Source organism: Equus quagga, chromosome 22 (genome assembly GCF_021613505.1).
Source record: "Equus quagga isolate Etosha38 chromosome 22, UCLA_HA_Equagga_1.0, whole genome shotgun sequence".
NCBI classification, from domain to species: domain Eukaryota; kingdom Metazoa; phylum Chordata; class Mammalia; order Perissodactyla; family Equidae; genus Equus; species Equus quagga.
Window position 1 is genome coordinate 1,976,084 of NC_060288.1, and position 17,104 is coordinate 1,993,187.

Consider the following 17,104-nt stretch of genomic DNA (forward strand, 5'->3'; position numbering starts at 1 on the left):
GCACTTTTTCTGAAGTGCTGATGTTAAATAATTTCTCTGTGTTACTGTAAATCCTTTATTAGCTCGAGTGGATTAGTTTTGTTTGGCATTTCAATTAGGGAGCTTCATGCTGAGTGTCTGAAATGAAGCCTCTTCATTTCCTCAGGGTAGTCAAGGAATCTGCTATTGTCCCTTGAATCTTTATTGTAGGTATTTCACAGAAAACCATCCAAGGCCGAACTTGCACAAAATGCTAAAATTTGAATGGTACTTATCATATACACGGCAAACAGGCATCTAATGCAGAGGAAATTATTTTATTTCTTTCAAATGTTATATTCACAGGAAGAAAAGCTCAATTAACTAAAGACCCTGATTTTACATGAAGATTTGGTACAACCCTGGCATTCCTAATGTTTGATCACTATTAGTATAAAGGAATTTATGTTCTGAAGATAACTTGAAAAAAACACAGATGACCACACCTTTAAAACTATGTAGTCACCGGTTATAGCAACAAGAGGTTTTGAAATCAAGTGGATACAGAAAGAAAATGGTTTATTCCACTTGATAAGCTGAATTCATTTTGCAGGCAATTTTCTTTCAGAACCCTAGAGATCTTACCATCTTTGGATGTCTCCGCCCATGCTCCTGGACTTAGGCTCACTGCTCCGACTCCTGCCTGGCTCTCCTCCCCCCAGGTGCCTGCTGGGCTAACTCCTTACCTCAAGTCTTTCCCCAAGTCTCAGCTGCTCATGGGGGCTGCCTCTGACCGGCTCCTGCACTCCCATCTCCCCAGACCCCACTTTCTTCCTTTTTTTAGAATAGTACCTATTATCTTAACCTAACGTGCAATTTCCCTATTTTTTATGTTCATTGTTAACTCCCAGTCCCTCCCCACACCCCCCAAATAAAAGTTCTACTTAAAATTCACTGATACACCCCAGCTCCTAGAATGGTGCCTGGAATGCAGTAGATGCTGAAGACATATTGCTTGAAATGACTGAGCACCTCATCCCATTGGCACTCAGTCTCCCCATTCTGTTCTTTCATATATATCGTCCTCCTCTCTGTCTATCCCTTCTTTTGTTCCCCAATTTGATCCTTACCAGGTCACCTTCCTTTACTGATCTACTTCCAAACAGAAACATTATATTATTTTTCTATTATTATTATATATTATATTAATACAGCACTCTCTACAACTCTCTGAAGATTCACTATCTTCAAAGGACATTTGTACAAACCCGTCCAAGTTTCCAGGTATATTATGTAATTTGATTTGCTTAATAGTCCTTTGACAGAGGGTAAATGTATCATTTTATAGATTAAAAAAATTAAGCCTTTAGAAGTAAAGTGACATTAGTCACAGTGAACTCCTAATGGCGCAGAGTAATCTTTGCTAGAGATCTAAGTACTAACCTTCTATCTTCTGGATGCAAATCTATTCTTCTACAGCAGCATACCGATGCCCACCTGCCCCTTGCAACAGGATGCAAATCACCTCTTACTGCCTCTCTAATGAATTGATTTGAAACTTGACCTGGAGTGCGCCTCATCCTAACAAATACTAATTATAAACGTCAAAACAGCAGGCTCAAACATGGCATTTTTTAAGCCTCAGGGAATATATAAATCACCTGTATAGTATCCAAACTTTACACAAAAACCATCTACTAAGATGGATTCCCGTGTCACAACATAAAAGACTTAGTTTCTTGCTCTTATTGTCATCTAAGCCTTCTACACTTTAAAAACAAACAAAAAACTCACCGCCTTATTTTTTAACCTGTTTACTTCTGGAAATGGATTTGGAAGATTCCCCTTCTGGCAGTGCCTGTACATGTGCTGCCAGGAGTATGACTGGGAGAATGGGAAGGCAAGAGAGAGCAGAGTTTCCCACAACTCCAGCCGTATGCGAGGATGGGGGGTCGCCCTTAGTCTTTCGTATGTCACACGCACAGAAGGGCTAAACTGGCCTGCTCTGTAGCAGGCCCCGGGATCTGGCTGTCCCTGCACTTCCTACACAAAGTCTTCTCTTCTTCGACTGAGCAGCCACTAGGATGATGCAATTCCACCACTGTCAGCAACTCTTCATGTTCACATACTCCTGGCCACCCACCTTTCCTTTCAGGTTACACCCAGCCACAGCTTGTAATTTTTTCCTTGTATTCTTGTTAGCTGGGATACTACAGCATCTGTTGGTTTTTCCTCTGGATCTCCTTGAGCACAGCAGAATACTGTTCAGACTGTAAAAGAATGCTTCTGCTTTTGTATTGCATAAACACCTTCCTGGTTGCTAACTCTGAAAACAGCTGGTTCATTTCCTATTAGGGAGTCCCAGTGCCTTTCAAAGAGATGACTATTGGAGGAAGAGAGATAGGCCAGAAGGGGTCCCCAGAATATGCCCAGACATACCAAAACACTTTGCTACTATGAAAAAAAATCCAACTTGTCTAACACATATTCTCTTTAGCATTTCATCTGACTGTTTCTTAAATGTAAGATTAATGCACATTCATTTTGAATGAATTAACATCAATCTAAATTTTACAAGGATGTTCATGGAGTATACACAAACCCTATTTTTAATAACATCTCCTGTGTGTATATATTTTTGGGCATAGAGTAAGAGCTCAAAATCTAAGAGATTCTGGAAGACAGATTTTAGATTTAATTCTAAACTAGAATTTTTATTTTTACCTTTCCTAAATTTCTTTTGAAAACATTGATAGTGTGACCAACTTAAGCAATACACTTTCATAGCCCATTAAAATCACTATGGTGAATTTAATGACATGATTTTTTTTTGCGTGTATGATTAAATATACATAAAATTTACCATTTAAACCATTTCAAGTGTGCAGTTCTGTGGCATTAAGTAGATTCACACTGTTGGGCAACCATCACCACCATCCATCTCCAGAACTTTTTCATCTTTCCAAACCGAAATTCTATTCCCATTAAACACTAACTCCTCAATCCCCCCACCCAGGAACCACCATTCTACTTTCTGAATGACATGATATTTCAATTATCTATCTCAACCAGCTTCTATTTCTGGCTAAAACTACTGTCAAATCTATGCATGGAGACTCTTGCTAATTTTAGCACATCCAGTATCCAAAAGCACAGTTTTTTTCCTTTCAGTCACATAACTGGGGGGAAATGGAGGGACGGAGAAAAGGGGATCCAAATGATGTATTTAAGTGAGCAATGGGATACCGGTAAGCCTTTATTACCTTAGTCCTAGATTTCTAACTGCCTTCCTGTCAGTTTTTCTACAGGGCCACCTATTAATCTGTTTTTAATCCACTGCCATTTGTCTTGAATCTTCAAATCTTGTTCCCTAGGAAGACTATAGGATTTTCGCAGTTCCTCAGGATGGGTCTCGTGAAAATCTCTGCGAGTGTCCCCCCGTTAACTCCCCTACTTCTCATTTCACACAACGTGTTTCTTCCCCTGGGCGTTCTCTCACATACCCTGACTCCCTTTCTTTCTTTGGTCTTGGAATAGATTAATACTCTTGACACAGCTTTTTTTTTAAGATTGGCACTTGAGCTAACATCTGTTGCCAATCTTTTTTCTTCTTCTTCTTCTGGCGCCCAAAGCCCCCCAGTCCACAGCTGTATATTCTAGTTGCAGGTCCTCCTGGCTGAGCTCTGTGGGATGCCGCCTCAGTGCAGCTTGATGAGCCAAGGAGTCCGCGCCCAGGATCTGCTCTGGCGAAACCCTGGGCTGCCGGAGCAGAGCGTGTGAACTGAACCCTTGGCCACAGGGCTAGCCCCCTCTTTAGACAATTCTAATCTCACTTACTAAAGAATTCTGAGTCAGAGAATATGAGCACATTTGCTATTTTCGGGAAAAACTTACTATGCGTCAAAGTCATAATTATCTATTCCAACGGCACATATTATTTATAAGTGGGGAATTTAAAACAAAATTCTTACTAAAATATTCTGAGACTAGCATCCTGCTAACCCTCCTTTTCTAAGGTCTCCTGGATAGCCTATTTATTGACTGTAACACTAAGCCACAGTGAGGTCACACGATCAGGATGGTTACTGAACTGTCTCCAAGGCTTTTTTTTCACATGTGAAAATTTAAACAAGTACTTACCATGAACTTTGTTTCACCTTTTGACAGAGTATCTGTAATAAAATGGACCTTCTGTAGCTGCTCCACAACACGATGCAACAGCTTTGGCTGCAGAATCACAATCGGGGAATAAGCAAAGAGCAGTCACTCGGTTACGGCAAGAAAACACTTTTGACACGAGTTTTCTGATTATCTGTGGAGAAATGCCTAGTTTTCCTATGTTCTGAGTATTTTTTTCTTCTAACAGAAAATTCATCTTATCAAATAAAAAATATTTTTAGAAACTGTTTTTCACCAATATCATGATACTCCCAAACATCTGTATGTATCTGTTTCATTAAATTAAAAAGATAGCTGCTTCATCTTTAAAAAGTAGACATTCCAAAATCAAAAAATGTTTTGCCTGCATGGATTTTTCTAATAGAGGTAAAGTTTCTTAACACAAGATTTTTTAATAAAAAAATATTCCTTTAGGGGCTGGCCCAGTGGTGTAGTGGTTAAGTTCGAGTGCTCCTCTTTGGCGGCCCAGGGTTTGCAGGTTTGGATCCCGGGCGCAGATCTACACACTGCTCATCAAGCCATACTATGGCAGTGTCCCATATACAAAGTAGAGGAAGAGTGCACAGATTTTAGCTCAGGGACCATCTTCCTCAAGCAAAAAGAGGAGGATTGGCAACAGTTCTTAGCTTAGGGCCAATCTTCCTCACAAAAAAAGAAAAAGAAAAAAAACATTCTTTTAATGAAAACCTAAACATTACACTGGGTAGTTCTAAAATATCTACAATAGACAATAAAATAATTCTGAAATATTTTACTAAATCTCATCTCTTTCAAATGTTACATTGTCCTCTCAATTCCTTGTGGAAAAACGTGTATCCCTTTTAACAACTTTCTTTGCCTTTCACAGAATCCAATTAGTACAAAACACTTCAATTGACTTTTCAGAAGGATTAAAACAAAAACTCCTTCTGAAAATACCCAACTATCATTTAGAAAATGATACTCACTGCTGTGTAAGACTCATCACATTTAATTATAAACTCTGAGGTACCTGTTTGGTTGATTCAGAGGTAAAGCTTGGATGGGTCAGAAGAACATCCATGTCGCCGCTGGACTCTGCACCTGAGAGAAGAAAGACTGTGGAGGGACTCCGCACATACACGGGCCACTTAGGCAAAGAGAGAGCCCAGGGGATGACACACATACAGAGCCTTACTTCTTAGAGCCTAACTTTCTATTTCACTGTGCTTCAGATTCAGAATTAGTTACAAGATTTCACTTTTCTGTCCAACTATTCAGGTATATTGAAGTAAACAGCAGAATCTGGGATAACAAAGTAACTGGCATTAGATATACAGTGCATACAATTGGTTAATTTAACGTATTAAAATGCACCTAAGTAACTACTCAATAATGAATAAAAAGAACATGTAAAATTAGCTTTAAAATACATCTATGAACACTATATATCCAAAACCCCCAAATTAAACAATATGCTCTAACTCTGTAAAGGTTAATCAGAAAACTCATTTCAACTCCTTAGGCCCGAACTCATTTCACGAGCGTTGGTGAAAATTACTCTCACGGTGCCAGGGATAAGAACACAGCACTTTACAACGACTTAGGCTTTCGTTTTGACCCCCACTCTACAACAACCCAACTTCAGGTAGGTTGTACACAGCTGTTTAACCCTTTCGTTCACTACAGTACTATGAAATTTTGTCTCCATTTACGTGGCTTTTTCCCACTTTCAACGTCTTTTTCCAGTGCTGCAGATGAGGACTGCATACTCCTCTAGGCCTCAGTTTCCCTGTCTATGAACTACTAAAAACTACTGTGTAGGCCACTGTGCAACTAAGTAAGAACATATGCAAAACATCTATAATAGTGCTAGCACACAGCTGGCAGAAAATAATCCTGTTTATCTCCCTTCTTTGCATTTTTATAAGTACATATATATAAAACGTACTTTTGGTCACTGAAAATCTAGCAGTGTCTCTGGATCATTATCCTACACATCAATAATCTTTAAGGAGACACTTAAACATAAAGATGACTAGACTGAAGTTGCTGATCCCAGGACATTCATGGAGCTATTTCAACAGAGAAAATTTTATTGTCTTCTTTTTTCTCATTTCTTTCTACTAAAAGCTGAACATCTTTCACCATTCACTTACTACCAAAAATGTATTACGCCATCCATTTAAGAAACAAAAACAAACTACTTGAGCAAAAGAAGGGAGACAACTCAAGGGTCCATTAAGAGAGACCAGATAACTAAAGTATGGAACATCCACACAATGCTATAAAATGCTATAAAAAAGAAACAAGACGCTCTCTATTTACTGATGTCGAAAGATCTCCAGGATGTATTTTTAAGTGAAAAAAGTAAGGTGCAGTACTGTGTATATACCATGTTACCTTTGTAAAAGAAAGGGAGGGAGTGGAGGCAATCAAGAATGCATATTTATATTTATTTATATTTACATGCAGAAACATTGAAAGAATACACAAGAAAGTGGTTATCAATGGGACAGTGGTGGGAGGGAGTGGAAAAGAGTGAACAGGGATGAGGTAGAAGAAAGACTTCTTAGTGTGTCCCTTATTTATATTAAAACATGTAACCATATAACCTTCTGAACAAAAGTAAAAATGAAACAGAAATATATAAATCAAAAAGGTTATGATATACAACTGAGCATGCATTTGGCTTGCTGTGCACCAAAGTCTATGTTTTGAAAATATGGATTCTAAGGCCCCACCTAAAAATATCCTTATTTAGTAGGTTTGTAACAGGATGCAGCAATGCATATATTTTTAAAAATTTCCTAGGTATTTCTGGTGCATAGACAGACCTGAACAACTGGTTAACTTTTATTCTCTCATTTTGCAAATATGAAAAATAGGATGTGGAGAGACAGACTTACTTAAAATCAGACAGTGATAGCAGGTTTAGCCTCAGAACCTAAGTCTTTTGGCCCCAATTCAATGTTCTTTCTACTTATCAGCAATTACAAATTTAGTCCTTTTCTCTCCCCAACTCTAGATTCTTAGAGCAGCTACCCAGAGAATTTCTGATAGCCCATCACCGCTTCCTAAGCAAAACTCCAGAGGTGGCCAGAGATATTGTCAGATATCTATCCCAAAAGTTTTAAAGAAAGTTTTTCTGTTCCAATTTTTAAAGTTAATATTTTTAAATTTATATTTCCCTTCTCAAATTTTGCCAGATAAGAGACTAGGATTGTGTGGGTCTCACTTTGCTTATATTTATTCACATAGTAAATCAAGATCTTCTGAAGAAACTCGTTGTTGTGAGAATTGGTTTTGAACTGGTGCTTCTGAGAACTTATTCTTAGATCCATTATGAAAAACTTAGGAAATGAAAAAAGTAAATTAAAAAAAATACTAACCACAGCTTCTCTAGCATCTAGCCAGACAACCACTACTAGGATTTTAACATACATAAAATTATTTTATAAATTGTATTAAAACTAGTCATTAAAATAGCATCGTATAATAAAATCTGGATGAATTTCATCAAATTTTTAATACATATTCCCATCCATAAACAAATAAACTTAGCTAATCCTACTGGGTCTGAGTACATCTATTAATACATATTCCCATCCATAAACAAATAAACTTAGCTAATCCTACTGGGTCTGAGTACATCTATTAAGTAACACAAATTACACCTTTTTAATCCATGTTTTTCATATACGTTAGGCAATTTTAACATCAAGGCATGAATAACCTAATATTAGGAAGTATGTTACCTCTTCTGAAACTGCCACAGACTGTAGCAATGTATTCAGAATCCACTTTTTTAACTTCATTTAGTACAATATCCTAATAGAAGAAAAATTAAGTCAGTATTCTAAAAATGGTTTTTCACCAAGTGATATTCTCAATTCTCATCAAAGGATACAATTCAGCACACTCTTACTTGCATTTGTAACATCTCTTCACGAGGAATTCTTTTCTCAAAGTCCTCAAAATATCTATAAAGACAGAATAAGTAGACAGAAGGTTTCTTGTGAAATTTAAATCTTCTTTAAAACTTAAACTGTCTACCATATCAAGTGTCCTTATACCAGCAGATCATTCAAAAATCAAGACCAAAATTCATTAAGAAGACAACAGTAAAATTACGGAGTGGGGAAAGGTTTATTCCTTAACTCAGATCAAAATCCTTTAGTGTCATCCTTTGTGATATTCCAGATACTCCATCCATACTTATTCTAAATAAGCTTCACATTCACATTCCAAGAGTAAATAAATACATTTGTTAGTATGTTTGCAAGCTAGACTGCTCCCTACTGGCAAGTCAAGGGATTACATTTTATTGCTATTGAATCCTGCAAAATTATTATTTTGTGAATGAGCCCAGACAACATTATGTTGAGTAAAATAAGCCAGTCAGAAAAGATCACATATTGTATGATTTCATTTATATGAAACGTCCAGAACAGGCAAATCTATAGACACAGAAAGCAGATGAGTGGTTACCAGGGGCTAGAGGGAGGGAGAGGTGGTTGGAAAGAAATGGGGAGTGACTGCTAATGGGTTTGGGCTCTTTTTGGGATAATAAAAATGTCCTAAAATTGACTGTAATGATGGTTGTACAACTCTGTGAATATACTAAAAACCATTACATTGTACACTTTAATGAGTGAATTGTATGGTAAATGAATTATATGTCAATAAGGCTATTATAAAAATATTGTCTCAGTATGAAGGAAGATCTAAGGAGCCAGCCCTGACGGCCTAGTGGTTAAAGCTTGGCACACTCCACTTTGGTGGCCCAGGTTCGCTTCCTGGGCACAGAACCACACCACTTGCCTGTCAGTAACCATGCTGGGGTGGTGGCTCACGAAGAAAAACTAGAAGGACCCAGAATATACAACTATGTCTTGGGGCTTTGGGGAGGGGGAAAAAAAGAGAGAAGACTGGCAACAGATGTTACCTCAGGGCAAAAAAAAGAAAAAGAAAAAATAACATCCAAGAATGATAAAGCATCTGTTCAAAATACCAATTCTCACAACAACCAAGTTTTTCAGAAGATCTCTATTTACTATGTAAATGCAAGAAAAGTGAGAACTACACTATCCTGTCTCTTACTGGCTCTAAGTTTTGGTAAGGCAGCATAAGTTTAAAAATATTAACGGTAAGGAAGGCACCAGTAAGCAATCTCAGAAGGTTATTAGGACTGAGTCACCAACAAGACTGTTTAAGACTGGAGGATACATGCTTACGCATGCACATAGCTTATGCACCACCTACCGTAAATAATCAGTTAGAAAGGGGTTTCCAGACTGTATCTGGCACAAAAAATAATTACTGATGCTGACATACAACATGCTTACTAGTTATTCCTACATTGTTATTTAGGTGTTTAGGGTTTTTTCTTTTCTTTTTTTTAATTTAGTGTTTCATGTTCATGTCCTATCTTCTCAGGTAGACTCTAAACTTCTTAAGAGCTACATTGAACCTCTTTATATCCTTACCCTAGACATACTGCAATGCTTTCTACAATGTAAGCACACAATCAACAGCTGCTGACTGACTGGTGCACTCACCTCTATGCATTTTAAGAGGAAGTTCCCTGCTAAAGTCAAGAGAATGAAGAAAATACTCAAAACAAGCAAACAAACTAGAAAGCAACAACAAACCGTGAATACAGGCATATCCTCTACAGGAGTCCACAACAAATTAGCATTTCTGAATAGGAAAATGGCTGTGTTCAGCTAAGTTGGAAGAATTATTATGGTGTATGGAAGAATAGCTATAAAAAATTTTACTTTCACATCTCAAATGTCAAAGGAAAATTAGCTGTCTTACTTCAGCCCAATTCGTTGATGATGGTTCAATTTGTCTTCATTTTTTCTGAGATCTGTATAGAAGATAAATAAATAAATAAATAATTTAAATATTATTGGGGAAAAAATGTTAAATTCAAAGATCCTTTTTACAAAGAACTACCTGGAAAATACAGTGAAATGACCTTGAAAAGACAACAGAAAAAAATTTCAGATATTAAGCATTAGATAAAAGTGACTTCTTCAAATCAATGTAGTAAAACCTAACAGTAGATCTCATGATCATTTTTATTTACTGAATCAACATTTCAATTATAGTTACATGGAATAGTAGATAAAACATACCAAGATCATACCAAATTTCACAAGGCTGCAAAAAGCAGCCTTATAAGAACCTATATTGGGGGCCGGCCCCATGGCCAAGTGGTTAAGTTCATGCGTTTGGCTTCAGTAGCTTGGGTTTCCGCTGGTTCGGATCCTGGGCAGGGACCTAGCAGTGCTCACCAAGCCATGCTGAGGTGGTGTTCCACATGATAGAACTAGAAGCACCTACAACTAGAATACACAGCTCTTTGCAGGGGGGCTTTGGAGAGAAGAAGAAAAAAAAAGATTGGCAACAAACGTCAGGTGAGGGCCAATCTTAAAAAAAAAAAGAACCTATACTGCTTAATTTATGGTTAATAGCAGCAATAGTAACAACTTCTGAATTGATTAGGATTAACTAAGTTCATTCATTCTGTTCATTTGTTCATTCACTCCTTCATTCAATTAGTATTTCTTGAGTATCAATTTGTGAAGGCCCTGTACTAAAAATCCTGTGGGGGGCCACCCTGCGGCCAAGTGGTTAAGTTTGCGTGCTCTGCTTTGGCGGCCCAGGGTTTCACTAGTTCACATCTTGGGCGTGGACATGGCACCACTCATCAGGCCACGCTGAGGCGGTGTCCCACACAGCACAACCAGAGGGATCCACAACTAGAATATACAACTATGTAATGGGGGGCTTTGGGGAGAAGAAGAAAAAGAAAGACGACGAAGATTGGCAACAGATGTTAGTTCAGGTGACAATCTTTAAAAGAAAAGAAATTAAAAAAAAATCCTGTTGAAAGGAGAGGTATTGTCTTTATTTTTTAATTAAAAAACTGTCATATCATAACACCCTATCTTAAATCTAAAAGTGACTTAGTTCCATTTGAGTGTTCCTTTACTGGGCACGAGTACAGGAGTAAGCCTTGTTAAAGAAACAGCAGAAGATAAATATGCTTCAAACGCAATTCCTGCAGTCACCCTTATATTGACAAACAAATTCTCTCTGGAGATGCAAAGTGGAGAAAAATAAGCTTCTTTATGATACATGGAGCACATAATATTTCTCATAGTTGTGTGCACACAGAAAACACTAAAGTATGTGACTGAAAATGAAACAAATACTGAGTTTGTTATACAGATAGATATATTGATAGTTATATTACAAATATAATGTAAAAACCATTACAGTAGATCCTTGACACTCCCAAAGGATGGAACTGAATACCTTGGAAAAACAAATTCTTGACATCTTTAACCAATGTTTCACTCAGATAAACTATATATGCCACAAGCAGTAAAGCACAAATCCTCTGAGATGCAGATGTAGCAGAATTCATTCTCTAGCTATAAGACACACAAATTCTTAACTCAGTAATATTACTAATCCAGCATGCCTCTTAAGAGTCAGTTACTATTTTTAAGTACTTATTAGGTACCAAGCACTCTGCTAAGTGCTTCACATACATTATTGCATTAAATCATATGAGGCAGAAACTGTGATACCATTTTGTAGCTGAGAAATGGAAGCACCACAGTCATTCATTCTAATAAAGTGGTGGAGACGGGATTCAAACCCAGGTCAGTCTCTCAAACCTGTCCTCCTGACCATTTGGGTTGCTTACCACTAGTTGAATTCACAAGTATTAATCCCCAAATGCCACAGATGCACTGTAAAGAATCCATACATATAGTATACACCCTTGAAAAGTATGAAGAGATAAATTAGATTTAAAGGATTGCATATTAGGTTTAAAGAAAATGTTTTATACTTACTTGACTTAGGCTCTATTTTATCACTGACAGCAAAAATTCCTTCAATAAGCACTGGAAGCCCCTTACAGAATTTTTCTCAATAAATATAACTCGCATTTTAGGCTGAATGTGTAAGACTTTGTTGTCTAGAATTTTATTACAGAAACAAAGGCAATTTAAATCATCTAAAAATCTGCAAATGAAATCACTGACTTTAAGACAAGAAGTCACCTCTTGCTCTTCTTGATTTTCTTCTGAATTATAAACCAAACATGTCAAAGTGAGAACATAAACTATACTTTTTATCTATTCTCTTAGAGTTAAAAAGAAAATCTTATCATGTGTATCCACTAATTGAGAAAGAGTTTTTCAAGTTCTAGTTTGTTAGAGCATTAATGGTCCTTCAGAACCATATTTGACCTGGAATTAGTGACTTGTACGTACTCACCTTCTAACGTCTTAATTCCTTCGTCTACAAACTTCCTTGCAGCAGATGGACTACAAAGAAAGAAGAGCATTATCTCAATATCAAGTGAAATTCAAGATCCTTGTAACAAATAACCAGTTACATCTTCTCTTGTCAAACATAAACAGTTATTACTATTAAGCTAAACAGGACTTGTTAAAAATGTTGCATTTGATAATGTTCAATTTTATCCAAAGCAGAGAATTCTTGACACCTCAATCTAGGAAGACAACCATGAACTTGGACGTGAAAAAGACATCTAAGCAGCTAGGCGTCATAATACCCATGTCCTTTATCCATAAAACAGACATACAGGCACCTGAAAACTATTCATTCAACCAAATGAGATTTACTGAGGGCCTGTTGTGTGTCAGATACTCTTCTAGGTGCTGAAAACAGAGCAAGACTAAGGCAAATAAGAGCTCTGGTCTCACCTATTTACATTCCAGTGGGTAGAGAGAGACAATTAATAGATATATAAACAAATAAAAATATCAGGTAGATGAATTAAAATAGGGTAATACGACAGAGTGGCTGGTTTAGATTGGGTGGTGAGGGAAGGCCCCAGAGATGACATCTAAACTGAGATTTTAATGACAAGAGCCTTTGTACAGAAACTGTATGGTACAGAAACTGAGGTTCACATCAGGAAGGCAATGAGGCATAGAAGAAATAGAGCTGAACTGGGAGTCAGGTGGTATGGGTTCTAATTCTGGCTCTGCCACAGCAATCTCACTTTCTGTACTCAGTTTCCTTGCCTGGAAAAAGAAGATAAGATAACACAAGTTCTCTAAAACAACTGCTAACATTTTATAATGGCCTTGGGTACCCAAGGAGTTATGCTCATTTTCAGTATACCAGATTTAAGAATTTAATATATTTTAGAATAACTTTCATCAAAATGTTGCCATTTAAAGGAACAATCATCCTACTTCTAAAAGAATGCCTCATTCTATAAAGATGAGAGTTAACTAAAGCATTACAGCCTTATTATTTCAATGTTAATCTTTACTTTGTCCAGTGTCAAAGAAGCCTCCTTTCATGCTAGCTCAAATCTTAAGATAAAGATTCCTTCATTAAAAAATATTTGAGTGCCTGTTCCAAATTCATACGCTAGGTGCTGTGGAAAAAAGCTTAAATGCTTAGATAAATATCATACTCAGAGAGGCAAAAAAGGCATAATCTGGAAAGACTGATAAAATGCACACAGAACAAGTGTTAGTGGAGCTAGAGGAAGGAGAGATTATTTCTGGCTGGGGCATCAGACCGGCGTCATGAAGGAGGTAACGTCTGCCTTGCACGGGGCTTTTAAAGTAGAGGCAGCATCTGAAGAACTGGCCTCAGACATATAAGATATGGAAGAGTGAACTCCATGGGCAAATGCACAGAGGTGGAAAGGTGGAAAGTTTTGAAGAGAAACATAAAGTACTTTAGTTTGGCTGACATAAAAAAATAAAACCAACCTTACTTCTGTGTCTGCTTAAAAAATAGTTCTTACCCAATGCCACTAACTCGAGTCAGGAAATTGATGGATGAACTCGTATCATCCTGCCGAATCTTTAAGAAAAGAAAAGGTCTAACAATGATTTAGGAATGCTTTGAGGACTCAAATGATCTTATTGGAAATAACACCAATCTGCTAAGAGTCCCAAGGAGCCATCTACATTTGCCTAGATAACTCACACAGAAGTATTCAAATACCACTTCCATGGTTATAGGTGAATAACAGCAGATGAAGATGTCTCATCCCGAATTTATCCAATACTTTAAAAAGGCTTATTCATAAAATGAGAATTCATTCATAAAATGACACGTACTATCATCAGGGTGAAATAAAACCATAAAAATGCGAGGGAGAGCTTAAGCATTAAAATTCTAAAAGATAATCTTCTAGTCAAAGTTTATAATCTCCCTTCTGAATGGTACTGAAAATAAGGAGCAAGTTCTAGCATATATGGTAACAGTCTCTTAAAAGCCACACAAAATAAGCAAACATTTTATAGGAACAACATTCACATTTTTAAAACCAAAATATATAAAGCCATAAACTCCACTCTCTCTTCCTTCTGTCTCACTAGGGTGCATGACATCAGTCACCCTGCAATGCTGCCACAAGATAGTTGCCATCAAGGCAGACATTAATCAAATAAGCAAACAAATAAGTTCAAATTTTACCTTTTCCAGTTTACGCAATTTTCCAGTTGCTAAAAACTCATCAATCTTCTCAGCAATTTTTGTTCCTACTCCAGGCTACATAGAAAATTAAAAATATACAAATCATATAAATACAATATTTACCAAATCACTAAAAGATAAAGTCAAAAGTGGGAAATGAAAAACAAATGATCTTCACATGACCAGTTTTGAAACAAAGGTAACAGAAAATTGAGCCCCAGTAAAACTATATTCTCCCAAAGACAAAATTTTAAGTGACTGACAAAAGAGGAGCCCTAATAAAACAATTCTAAATGACTCTTGCTTTTTTAAAATTAAATTTTGTTGTAGAAAATTTAGAAAATATACAGTTGCATAAAGAAAAATACTAAAATCACTTGTTAATTTCATCACCCTGACAATTAAAATAACCTGTAACCTCATCACTTAACATCTGCTATATATTGACTCCTGTTTATATAAAAGCAGAGTTATGTACATTGTGAAAATTAATAAACAGAAACTTCATTAAATTGGAGTTGGGAAGCCAAAGGGGAAGCTCTTATGCCCTCCATCAATAGCAGAGCCCAACAGGAAGAAGACAGACTTCCTCTTCTTGACCACGAAGAAGCTCAGCCAAAGAGAGACTGTCACAGCTCAGTCAAGCCACTGCAACTCCAACTCTTTGTGTACAACAGCACCCCCCAACTTCCTCTTTCCCTCTATAAAAGAGTTTCTCCTCCCTTGCTGCTCTGGGACTTGCACATTCTCACCATGGTTGCAGACCCCAAATTGCAATTCTTTGCTGATCCCAAATAACCCCTTGTTGCTGGAGAAATAACTGGCTGTCTATTTGTTTAAGGTCAACATTTTGGCGGCCTGTGCAAGGATCCAAAGAAGGCTCCTAAGGACTCCGAGACTGGTGAGCAAACAGGTGTGGCCCCACAACAGGGCCCACTGAGCACGCTGCTTTTGTTGCAGACCCAGGAACTTGACAGTGAGACTTTTTCCCCGATCCCAGCTTCTGCCCTCTTTGGGTTTGAGACTCTCTAGGCTTTATTTGAGATCTTTTTTTGCCCTGTGAAATTGTATTTATACTTTCTTTTACCAGGTACAATGTGGCATTTACTCTGTTTTCCAAGATCTATTTTAAGGCTTCATCCTCTTCTGGTTAAGGCCATGTTTGTCTGCCAGGTACTAGGGTACTAGGGTCGCACTTCAGCCTGACTCTTTGAATCAGGCTGTTACTTGGAATTATGCTAGCTTTCCACCCAATTCCTTTTGGAACCAGACTGTTTCTTCTGAAACTGTGCTAGCCATTGGTCCAACTTTTGGCTGTTTCACCGGAACTGTGCCAGTCCAGTTTTTGCCCTGACTCCTGGGAGCAGACTGTACCTTGGAACTGTGCAGATCGACCGTTGGTCTCATTTCACTTGGAAGTGGACCGTTCTTTGGAACTGCCTGATTCAACCTTTGGTCCACCTTACTGAAATCAGATTGTTCTGTTGGAAGTGGCTGGTATTAAGTCTGCAGGCTGTTTGAGCTGCGGAGCTGTTTGTTAATTATTTCTCTGCTCTAGAGAAAAACCTTCAAGAAATGAGATCCTGATTATCTAAATATTTTAAGGGTACTTCCCACAGGAAGCCCCGATGATGATTTTGTATTTAAAAACTTTGGTCATTCCTCATGCGCATTTCTAACTAAATGGACTGATTTAACCAAAAGTAATTTAGAATACCAATGGCCAACGTCGGGAACTTTTGAACTCCCCAAACTCACTTTCCTTAAAACCAAACTGAGGGGCCAGCACTGTGGCAGAGTGGTCAAGTTTGTGCACTCACTTTGGCAGCCCAGGGTTCAGTGGTTTGGATCCTGGGTGTGGACCTACACACCGCTCATCAAGCCACGCTGTGGCAGCATCCCACACAGAGAAACTATAATGACCTACAATTAGGACACACAACTATGTACTGGGGCTTTGGGGAGGAAAAAAAACATACACACAAAAAAACTCAAACTGAATAACCACAGCTCTGTAATTTCCAAAGCTGAATGGAATGCCTATTTCAATTGGTATTTTGAGGTTTCCAAATGTCACCAGGAGCCTAAAATTGCCTCTTGGCAAAATAAAACTTCAAGATCAATGGAGGCAAACAAAAGATTAAAGAAAGATAAAATGGCTTCCGAAGCCTCATATTCCTCTCGCCCACTCCTCACGCTCAGGCGCCCCTCCAGCATCCTCTTGCTCCCTCCCTTCCACACCCCTGCGCCTCCTCCATACCCTCAGGCCCCCACACTAACTCTCTCGCCAGACTTCCCCTTCTCCCTGAACCTCTCCTCACTCCCTCTTCCTTGGAACCTATCGGAAGCTGTCCCTTTAAAATTAAGCTTTCTAAGCATCCAAAGGCTAAACTCTTAATTTGTTATACTCCCTGGACTACAGCTGAACTGCAAACCATAGTTAAACATTTTCGAAAGGAACTGAAGATCCTCACCGATTTGCTGAGTCATTCAAACTTATCAACCCAGT

At 37.8% G+C, this 17,104-nt stretch overlaps 1 protein-coding gene across 1 annotated transcript in view; it reads right to left on the bottom strand.

Annotated features, from left to right (window-relative positions):
- POLB (DNA polymerase beta) overlaps positions 1-17,104 on the bottom strand; it is a 31,737-nt gene that overhangs the window by 3,397 nt on the left and 11,236 nt on the right. The window contains exons 4-11 of the mRNA XM_046648569.1: positions 14,596-14,670; positions 13,919-13,977; positions 12,403-12,452; positions 9,919-9,970; positions 8,024-8,078; positions 7,854-7,926; positions 5,129-5,199; positions 4,099-4,185 (exon numbers count right to left, since the gene is read on the bottom strand). Coding sequence (XP_046504525.1) covers positions 4,099-4,185; positions 5,129-5,199; positions 7,854-7,926; positions 8,024-8,078; positions 9,919-9,970; positions 12,403-12,452; positions 13,919-13,977; positions 14,596-14,670 — 522 coding nt within the window. The remainder of the gene's footprint in view (positions 1-4,098; positions 4,186-5,128; positions 5,200-7,853; positions 7,927-8,023; positions 8,079-9,918; positions 9,971-12,402; positions 12,453-13,918; positions 13,978-14,595; positions 14,671-17,104) is intronic.